General features: G+C 38.5%; 1 protein-coding gene across 1 annotated transcript in view; it reads right to left on the bottom strand.

Annotated features, from left to right (window-relative positions):
* Nucleotides 1–1,264: 1,264 nt before the first annotated feature.
* Nucleotides 1,265–11,420, bottom strand: part of tusc3 (tumor suppressor candidate 3) — a 105,635-nt gene continuing 95,479 nt past the window's right edge. The window contains exons 9-10 of the mRNA XM_081360876.1: nt 3,058–3,148; nt 1,265–1,387 (exon numbers count right to left, since the gene is read on the bottom strand). Coding sequence (XP_081217002.1) covers nt 1,372–1,387; nt 3,058–3,148 — 107 coding nt within the window. The 3' untranslated portion in view covers nt 1,265–1,371. The remainder of the gene's footprint in view (nt 1,388–3,057; nt 3,149–11,420) is intronic.

Below are 11,420 nucleotides of genomic sequence, written 5' to 3'. Positions count from 1 at the left end.
GAATTACTGCCAGCTTAAATTTTCTCAATTGTAATGCTGCTGTTGGTTCTGATTTGATGCCAAATACCCTCTTTTCATATTTGCTTGACGCTACTAATTCGACTGAGCATCAACAACAGCACTGCTATCATCACTATAACGTCTAGCTGTGCAGCACACAGTTTGTGTGCCACATAGAAAATGGATTTACTGTGGATTATACATAATTATAAAAACATACAAGTAATCATTTAAATATAAACCGCACACCACATGCATTAGAAAACATTTCTAATATTTTGAGTCATTTGTTTTATTAATTGAGATTTAAGTATAGTATTGGCACATTTGAAGAAAACATGTTTGTGCTCTTCACATAAAAAGGGCTTCTTAGGTGGCAGAATTAGGCAGCGTTATAGACGTCAAATCACTATCACAATCACTAATTAAATACTTTTTGATGAGTAATAAAACAAAAGTAGATGCGCCAATAAATGTGTATTAGAAGCTTTAAGGCAGGGTAGACATTATTGTCTATGATGACAGCTAATTTAGATTAAACCCTTAAAGGAAATCTTTGCTTCTAAGAAAAATGTCATGGGCGTTATCAACCAGTTCTCTTGTTTGAAGTTAAATAAATATGTTAGTTCGGATATTGGATTGAATTTAATTGGATCGGTGGTAGCAGAGTTGGTTTTAATAAAGAAGATTAAAAACCCCTTTCATGACCTACCCAAAATAATGGGGAAAAAAATACTTAAATATTCCTTCACAGATTTCAGAGAGAGAGAGAGAGAGAGAGAGAGAGAGAGAGAGAGAGAGAGAGAGAGAGAGAGAGAGAGAGAGAGAGAGAGAGAGAGAGAGAGAGAGAGAGAGAGAGAGAGAGAGAGAGAGAGAGAGAGAGAGAGAGAGAGAGAGAGAGAGAGAGAGAGAGAGAGAGAGAGAGAGAGAGAGAGAGAGAGAGAGAGAGAGAGAGAGAGAGAGAGAGAAGGGGAGAAAGCGAGTGAAAAGGAGAAAAAAAACTGACTGAAGGGGACAAAAAGAGGACACAATCTGCTGAGGCGCGCACAATGGCCTCAAGAGAGGTATCATAAACGGTAATAACAAATAACAGCCTCACACACACAGATGCACGCACAAACACGCTTCTCTCCCCGGCAAAACCTTCAGGACAAAATCCTCAATTTGCAATTAAAAATAATAACTGGTCATACAAGCAAGCGAACAATTCATGTGACTTCAGTGGACACGCACACACTTACAGACAGACCACGCAGTGCACGGCAGTGGGTAATAGTTCAGTTTATTTATCTTATGTCACACATGCAGTGCGTTACAGTCAAACAGCAGTTGAATCTGAAGTTCGGCAGCTTTTTCTTTCACGGCATTATCTTATTTAATCAGGAAGCTGAAAGAGAAGGGAAGAGAAAAATATAGTGAGAAGTGTGAATGATTACGTTCGCTGACTGGAAGTGACGTCATCGTCCAATCATTATGAGAAGATCTCTATAGACTGTAAAAGGTCATTCACTAGTCTTTTGAAGGAGTCACTATTAACAGTGCTTTTGAAGGAATCTTTTATGAAAATGAATCATTTCCGTTCACTTCCATTCACTGACTCATTTTACGGTCAGGGAAACTTGTAAAGACTTTGCTGCCTTTTCCTTCCTCCAAACACGGACTATATAGCAATATATCCTAGGACTTATTCAAGCTAAGTTAACCCCAAAGCTTGACAGATGAAAATAGAGCTTAACATTATAATGCTCAAACACTATCTGCAGAATGCTTTAGAAGATCTATTCACATAAATGTTTTATTAAAGTGATCCTATTTAGCTTTTTTACATTTACAACTTTATTTAGTGTGTAATCTTGCTGTTTGAGCATGAAAAAGGTCTGCAGAATTACAAAGTTCACTCAAAATGGAGTTATTCTCTATATCAGTGCACACTGTTTCTGAACTCCCTGAAATGCTTAAATTGTAGCGTTCAGTTTTATTTCGGGAACGTACACACCACAATATCCCTCATTTAAATAATTCCTGCCAAAAGCATACACAAAAAAAAGGGGTGAGGCCTGCCTGAGTTGTGTTAGTAGTGTGTTGAAACTAGCGGTTATGGTAAGGGGTGTGATATTTCTGAAACACGCTCAAAGCGGTTGACTAATCACAACACACTCCAGCCGACCAATCAGAGGACATAGTACTTTTCAGAAGGAGGGGCCTCATAGAGACCAGAACCAAACAGGGCGTTACTGACAGATTGGGAAGAGAGGTGCTGCAATAATTTAAAATATGTTTAAAAAAATTCCATTCAAGCATGAAAACCTATTTTAGTAGACCCCCCCTAAAAAATCAAGACTTTGAAAAAAGGGCATAAGAGGTCCCCTTTAAAGAAATCGGTTGTGGTTGTGATAAAAATTGGTCGAAACGTGTTTACAGTAATGCACTGGATGTTTAATGCAGTTTAAATGTGCAGATTGTATTCTAATAATTATTATAAATAACTGTTCAATGTTTGAACCGTAAAGTTGTCTAAATTGTCATTTATCAGTGGGACTACAGCTCCAGAGAGATTAACTTATTTATTAGTTATTTATTACTGACGAAATTCATCTTAGTGGAGTAAGCTCCATGTAACAGTACTTTGGAAATAGTTAGAATAACTAGGGAGTGTATATCATGCGAGAGTTATATGTTCTCACCGGCTTTAAATGGTCTTGGCATAAGCTGTACTACTATTCTACAACAAGTCACTGTAATTAGTCTCATTGCAAACATTAAGTCTTGTGGCTGTACTTTCATATAATATTAGTGCTTTCTGACATTTAATCCAGAGCTCAAATTTTGTCTGGTAGACTTCCACTGTAAGTGCATTACTGTAAAATCTTGTTTGTGTGTGTGGGAAAAAGGTAATCAACAGCATGTCGTTCATAGAGCTTAACTTCAATTGAACCCATAACTTTGCTGTAAAAGTCAAAGCAGAGAAAAACATAAAAAACATTTATATTACACTGCACAACAAATACTTCAGTACAAAATAGTGTTTTAACAGCGATATACTGCATTACATCTTACCTGTAAGGATAACCATGATATTTTGATCTGAAGATGGACAGCAGGAAGCTAAAGAAGAACACCACTAAACCAAGCCCTACAAGACAGATAACTGTAAAACAGAAAAAACAAAAGCACAGTGAGTGTCAATCTCTTAATGAGCTAAATAATGCTTACATTGATTAAACTTGATTAGTATGCTACAATGGTATTCTATAATGGGATTAAGCCGTTGGTGAAAATCACTTTTCATGATCTTTGATCTAAGCGCTAATCCCAAACAGCCATCTTAAATTAAGCCATTACTAATGAATGAAACAATAATCGCTACTTAAATGCTTATAAAACATGCTGCATCAGCTTCTTGAGATAGTGCCCACAATTTTATAACCTGTTAAATCACATTATAAAGTGACTTTAAAGATAAGTCAATGATGCCTTAAACATTGTGCTATTGGAATAAAAAAAGCTGATTTTATCAAGGAAAATAAAATAAATAATTCACAATACTGCAGCTCAACACTTAAACTGGTCAGTGCATATTCTTTGCCTACTGCTCCCAAAGAAAAATCTGAATTGAGCATGCATATTTAAAATCACATACATTAATGCACTTTAGTATACACTGACAAATGCAAAATTTATAACATCCAGAGAGACGGAAAACTGCACAAGTTTTTTTTACTAATGTCTGACTTTGATGGACTGAACAGAAGAAGTGAACCAGAGAAGTTTCCATGTCAAAGAATTCGGAGCCCCAGAGCAAACCTACCTATTACATAATCACTTTTAAAAGGGACATATTATACCCGTTTCAGTTGTCTCCAGGTTGTGTCTGAACTTTCAGCTCAAAATAACCCACAGATATTTTGACATTTCAGGTCTTCATCATCATGAAAGTTTATTATCTGCATGCGTTTTAGAGCCATATCAGTCTTAACTTCTGATATTTGGATTTCTGAGCGCACACATCCGAAGCACACGCACAGAGAGCTGGATGGCACACCCTGTGTGTATTAAACTAAGTTCTCTTTCATGTCTGATTGCGCTTAAACTGTCAAATACACACAAGGTCGTGTCAAAAACATACAAAGATGTCTATTTGTGAAAGAAAACAGCAAGTAAAAGAAATTGCATGTGTATATGTGACCCTGGACTACAAAACCAGACACAATTGATGTATGGTTTGTTAGGACAGGAAAATATTTGCCATAAAAGAAAAATCGATCATTTTGACCCATTCAATGGATTGTTGGCTATTGCCTCAAATATACCCGTGCGACTTGTGATCCTTTTGTTTTGTGATCCAGGGTCACATATTAGATCTGTGTATTTAAGTGAAAGCAGCGTAATCAGTACCTACTGCTATATATGCTGTTAATATGAATCAAACAACAAAAGAAAAACAGGGAATCACTCAATGCTGCTGTTAACCCTTTCGCATGTACGATCACACCGGTGTGATCAGTCTAGGCTGGTCCCTGGAGCGTACGATCACACCGGTGTGATTAGAACGGTCAGTGCATCACGTGATCAACTGCTAAATTCAAATGTGCTTTCGCGCGTTGGCTGGCGCTGAGCCAGAGGTTCAGAGCTGTCATATATCACAACTTTTCAGTGTTTTCAACCACATAATGTTTATTTTAGGTTTCAGACATATAAATTCACATAAGTACTAAAAAAACAATACATTTAGAGTTTGTAAAATACACACTTATGTCTATGGAAGAGGCAATAATAATCATTTCCATTATAATTACGTTTTATTCAGATACACATTGTGTAAGTAACTTTAAAGTTTACTCTATTCTTCTCCCAGTTCACCAGCCACTTACTTTTATGTATTTCGGGAGAAGTGGATGAATTCACGTGTTGTAAATAAATCCAACAGATCTGATTCTCTGCGTCTGCGGCACAAACTAACATGGCGGCGCCCATCGCGCATACAGCTCAACTAACGCGATCGTTATAAAGGTGTTTAAACAACAAAACACTTCCACTTGCATATAATATCGGAATATCAGATATTTCATCCAATAGCTAACAAATTTGTGAATATTTTTAATTAAAAAGGAAAACTGACATAAAAGCAGATCATCATTTATTCAGCGCTGTTGTTGCTGCGGTATGTCACGTGACAAGCAATGACGCGTCACCATGGAAACCATAAAGTGACAAGTTCTAAATAACGGTCACCTTGAAAAAACTCACGCTGGGGGGTCAGCCAGAATATTTGAAACTTACGTGTGAAAGGGTTAAATGCTCTGGCGATGAGATAAACATGGCGGACTGTGTTCAGCTCACTGAGTGCGGGGTCTATGCCAATAGGGCAGAGTCCGTCATCAATCGTGGGCGGGGTCTGTGCATTTGTGACATCACAAAAGCTAGAATTAGCAAATGGCTTGTTCTGAGAAACTTATGACTAAGGGAATTCACAAAAGAGGAGTGGGTGCATTTTTACTATGGCAGAGTGGTTTTGTACACACACACTGCAACACACATGTATGTTCAAACACCATGTAAAAGTGAATTTTGCAAAATAGGTCCCCTTTAATTAAGTAAACATTTCCAGAAAGTTAGCTTTGGCAAGCTGTTTCAAACTCCCGAAATGAAGAAAAGACAAACTTAGTGTCATTATGGGCTAATTTTGTTCAAAATGACATCACACCAGTAGCCTGGGTGCGAGCCCGAACCTCGCCCAAAACATTTTTTGGTCGGGAAGTTCGGTCTGGACTCGATCCATTGAGGAGTAATTATGCTCGGCTCCCAGAAGGCCGAGCCAATCAAATTGCCAGGGCGGGCTTTAATCGATGATGGAGAGATGATCTGCGGTTACGTAATCACCCACGTCATCAAAGAGCGGTTGGGTTGAATTAGTTTACAACAAAGATGACTGCAGCTGGAGAATTGAGATTTCACGAGTTCACACTTACAAATAAGTCAGACAGAATAAATGCGTATATGAGATTTAACGAGTTCACACAAATAAGTCAGATAGAATAAATGCGTATATGACGTGCTGTCCGAGGAGAGGGCTGTGGGCTCGGTAGCCATACTCCCCCCGTGTTCCTGGTTGTGAGAGAACAAGCCAAGACAAGAGTGAGGATTCGGGGTGGTGGAGGGATGCTGTTAGGTAAGTTGACAGAGTGAATATGCTTCCTCATGCTGATAGATAGGGGTAACGTTAGACATGGTATTGTTTGATGACAAGTTGATATTGGATTGATTATTTGTACGTGCTTCTCCCGAACTTTGTTTATGAAACATCATGTGTAGATTCCGCCATCGCGTCTGTTATAGAAGATATCCACAGCGCATTCATTTTAATAGAGGAACAGAGAGCCGCAACATTTTGTTGGCTGAAAATATGAATGAAGAACATGCGTCATTTACTCCGTTGCTCTGATTGGTTGTAGGTCTATCCAATTGAGTGCAGAGTTGTTGTTTTTTCCTGGTTCGGTTGAGACACGCCCCATAATAAAAGCCCTATAAAGCAGTATCAGACTCACATTCTGACTAGAATATGAGTATGACTAAGTCAGGCTATCACACCAGTTTATTCTAAAAGTAAATATCAGGGTCTTAAAAATAAACATTATTCATTGGTTTTTTTTGCAGCCCCTTAGGTTCAAAAGATATGTTTTGCTGTATTGAGTTTTTGAGTTAGCTAAATAGTTCTTGATATATATCCTTTTTGTTCTAGGTACCTTTTTACAGAGAGGAAAGTCCTGGTTTCTTTAAAGGCACAAGATGGTTTCCAAATGGCTGCATGTGTGTGCGAGAGAGTCAGCGTGTAAGTAGTAAACATATTAAAGAGCGAGGCAGTGGCAGCTGCTGTTAGCTGAATGAGAAGCTAATCAGAGCTTAATCAAAGTGTGTTAACCTCCTCAAAAGAGAGGGGCACCTCCAATTACACCACACCACCAGCACTGTTCGTCTCCAGATTAGTCATCCAGAAACACCCTCAGAACACACATACAAGGAGAGCTTTTAATTTAAAGTTTCAGTATCTACTGAACTTCCCTAAAGACTTGTTTTCAAGGCTTCATGTGACAGCGTTTACTCTGAGACCTTGATGTTCTCGAGCCTATTATCATTTCCCTGACACGTTACACAAGCCTTCCCATAAGACGCGGTAGTAGCCACAAAACGACTCTGCATTACACAAAAATGACGAACATTACTAACTAAGATGTGACATTTAAAAGCTGCTAAACATTTACTTTCAGGGTCGTCTGTGTCACTGGGTAACTAATGTGATGTTGCTGAATAACAGCACTCTGGTGCAATCACATTTGGCTGACTTTCCTACAACTGGATGGAGTCGCTTGCCGTAAATGTTTCTGCGGGGGGAGTGTTGTTTAAAAGTACAGCGTCACTACTCCGGCAATCTTCATTTAGCATTTTCCTATTTTAAATGCTTCGAGTCAGTGTGTTTCCTTGACGACCGCTGGGTTTGATCAACCACTCACTGTGTAAGTATTCTTATTCTGCAAAGCAGCAATTAACATTTTTAAGTCACCAGAGGTTGAGGTTTTTTGAATGTACGGTACTGTCTGTTTTAGATAGAAGAAAAAGTACAAAAATGATACAAAATTAAAGGAATGGTTCACCCGAAAAAGGTGGATTTCTTTTGTTCAATACAATGAAAGTCAATTGGATTAAATGTTGCTTTGGACCCCACATTGTTCAAAATAAGAGTGAGTAAATTATGTCAGAACTTACATTTTTAGGTGAACAGTTCCTTTAACAACATTATTATTTTCTCCATTTGCTATGGAAACAATGCAGACTGCTGACTTCAGTTAAAGGGTATATGGAACACTGATTGGACAGTTGGATATTGTAAATTAAGGCTCCAGGAATGCATGTAAACACTGAGTTTATTTAGTTGTGGAGGTATATGTCATTGTTTATGATCATAAATGCAGGTTTATTACATTGCTGCTTTTTGGTTTATGGACCAAACATCTGGACCATCTGGACCAGCTATCTGCTAGCTTCTGTTGCAAGTTTTAAAGCACATCTTTGTACTTATTTTTTTTTATCTTTTTAATACACATCAGCTTTCTGGACTAATCATTCATAACTTTTGTGTTAGAAAACATTGAAACTGTCACTCTTCACTAGCTTTTGCACTAGTTTTTTACTAGTGAATGTTTTATTTTCTCCCTAATGGCCCAGCACACAATAGTTTGCCTTTGGCTATGCATTAAATATAATTTTTATGATGATGAGCCTAATAAGATACTCCATCTGCTTTCTTTACAAATGTGTTTAATGCTGTATAATGGGCTATTCCCTCTAAACTGGCTGTCCCAAATGTATTAATAGGCTTTATAAAATTACTCTTAGTATGTTAAGGAATATTCTGAGATTAATCTGTAGCATGACAGAAAATACATTTTGCTCATCACAAAGTGTTAAACAGTAAGTTGTTGAAAAAAATGCACTTAAAAGTCTATGAAGTGATCATTGTCAGACTTTTTTATGTTTACATGACCAATTTTAGATGGGGAGTTGTTTGGAAACAATCATTATTTCTGTAATTACACACTTAATTTGTATTTAACCTGGGATCTAAATTCAATTATGTAAGCCCTTTCATTTTTATTGAGTATTTTGTGTATTGAGCAAAACTCAACAGACATTCAATTTCCTAGTTGTTGGAGGGCAGTGAACAGGATTTTTCTGCGTATAGGTCGACCCCTCTAACCTTGTTGGGAAAAAGTCAATATCCATTATAGTCTCTCAAGGTGTTGCATTACTCAAGCATTTTACAGTGTGTTGTTATGACTGGTGGAAAAAAACTGAGTATTTTTTATTATTATTTTTTTGGGAAAGGACCTGCATTTAAGCTGACTGCCTTTATGTGCTGGAATGTTTTCTGCTAACAAGTAAACATATATAGTTCTTTAAATATATACAGTCACAAAGCCTCACCATTTACCATCAGTAGATGCTTTTGTAGAGGCATTAACAGTGAGGTTATTTTGTTCCTAGAAAATCCCCATAGGAAATATTTCTACTTTGTGTCACATAATAGCTGTGGGATGACACCTGAAAAAGAGTCTGTTCTGGAAGTGACCTATATGCTAAGATGAGTTTCACTACATTGTTAACTTTGAGGCTGCACATTCCACAGAATGTTCACTAACCATGAACCAATTAGCTTTACATTTGAGAGTGGACTTCAGCAATGGTAAAATGGGAGATTCTGCATCCTACTTTATTTTCAATGGAAATGCGTTGGTATAAATATTGACTTATAGGGCCCTATTTTAACGATCTGAAACGCAAGAATCAAACGCGGAACGCAAGTAACTTTGTGGGCGGATCTCGGATCCGATGCAAATCTGAAATGGGTTGGTCTGAAGTAGCTACATTACTCATAGGGGTGTGCTTTGGGTGTAACGTGCGATAAACCAATCAGAGCGTCATCTCACATTCCATTTAAAAGCAGGCGCGCTTGTTCCATGGCGGATTGCTATTATAATGGCGGATTTGCCAAGAGCACACCAGAAACGGATCACAGCCAAGGAGACCGACGTTCTTGTCAGGGCCGTAAAACACAGAGAAGTAACATTGTATGGGGATGGGAGAAACCCACCCAAATTAGCTTCGGTTAAACAGGAGTATAATAATTTGGGTAAATGTGTAAGCTAGATTTATGCCTATTTTTTCACATCTTCATGTACACCATAATGATTTCCCTCGTGTGGTAATATTTTTCCTTGTAATAATGTATGGTTACATTATTACACGCTACATTATGGCCAAGTATGCGCCCTTAAAAATAGCATCTGAATAGCGCGCCACTGACTTTAGACTAGTTTTTTCCTGGTCTGTGGCGGAATTGTTTTCTGAAACTACAAAATAGCACCGGGGAACGTTTGCGCCGGAACACACCTCCTCTTTTCGCTGAACCGCCCCGCGGGAGCTCAAGTTCATTCCCTAATTTACAGACGTGCGTCTGTGGAGGGAAAAGTCTGCTGTGCGTCGGGTGCAAAATAGGAATGATACATGCGTCGGTGTACAAAGTCAATTGCGCTGGGTGCAAGATAGGGCCCATATACTGTTTTAGAATTGCAAAAAATGCACTCAATAAATGTTCAGGCAAAACCCTGTTGAAAAAACTGTGTTCATATTTTAATTACGTAATGATCAACGCTGAAGCACAGAGGATAGAGCAAAACAAAACACCAGTCACGAATTAGAAGTCTAAAACGAGAATTTTTAAATAGAAATGTCGGCGCTTTGTTGCCCAGCCCTGTTTGTTTCAACCGTGAGAGGCGTCAAAGCTTACGCTACTCCTACATCCTACGTCATACATCGTCAAGTGTTACACTTTTGGCGTAAGTCGACTTGCGTAGGCCGTCTTAAGTTTTAAATATGGATATTTTTCTAACACGAACGCATTGCTTCACTTCAGAAGGCCTTTATTAACCCCCTGGAGCTGTGGGGAGCACTTTTATCAAGGGTGGATGCACTTCAAAACAGTAGCAGCCATTATAAAGCTTGGAAGAGCCAGGACATTTTTATATAACTACAATTGTATTCATCTGAAAGAAGAATGTCATATACACCTAGGATAGATTCAGGGTGAATAAATCATGGGCTAATTTTCATTTTTGGGTGAACTATCCCTTTAAAACTAGTTGTGTTCAGAGTCAGACAGCTTCAGGCACATTAAAAAAGCTGATTTTTTTATATACATTTGAATAAGATGTGGCTGATATGGATACTGATGCATAAAAACTACACATAAAATACAAGACAAATTACAGAAGCATGCACAGATTAATACAGACACCATATCCCTTTGACTAACATCTTTGTGACATGCACTTAAAAGCACACGCACATATATATGCATGCATATGCATGATGACACAAATGCACGCATCTCATCAGTCAGAACTTATTACTCTAACCCCATCACATAAATTAGTCAGTGCTCCCTTCTCATGTACCTCCAGTGGCTGACAGAAGGGTCACCCAGGGGTGCATACAGAGCAAACATCTGCAGAGTCTTCCTCGTCCTTTCACACCCCAGAGGAAGCGCTTCAAGATGGGCACGCAACCCTTCTCCCTATGAATAACTTAAGTCTCTTCTTCTGTAAAATGACCTCTCTCCTCAACAAAGATTCCTGAGACTGACTGATGAGATTATAATAATGCAGATTAATATATGCCTAATGGTCAATTAACAGTGACAGGTGTAGGAAAAGCCCAGTGCTGAGGTGCCACCGCCGGTTTAATGATCTGCTGCGCTAATGTGACCTCTGACCCCCGTGCCACGGCCCTGGCGTGGCAGATGATGGCCGCGGCAAATTTGGGTGGCGTAGGGAAAAATGTGAGACACAACCTCTGAAGAGAGGAAG

This window comes from Scardinius erythrophthalmus, assembly GCF_964197995.2.
Source record: "Scardinius erythrophthalmus genome assembly, chromosome: 3".
NCBI classification, from domain to species: Eukaryota; Metazoa; Chordata; class Actinopteri; order Cypriniformes; family Leuciscidae; genus Scardinius; species Scardinius erythrophthalmus.
The sequence above is the reverse complement of the archived record's forward strand: the minus strand, read 5'-3'. Positions and strand labels throughout refer to the sequence as shown.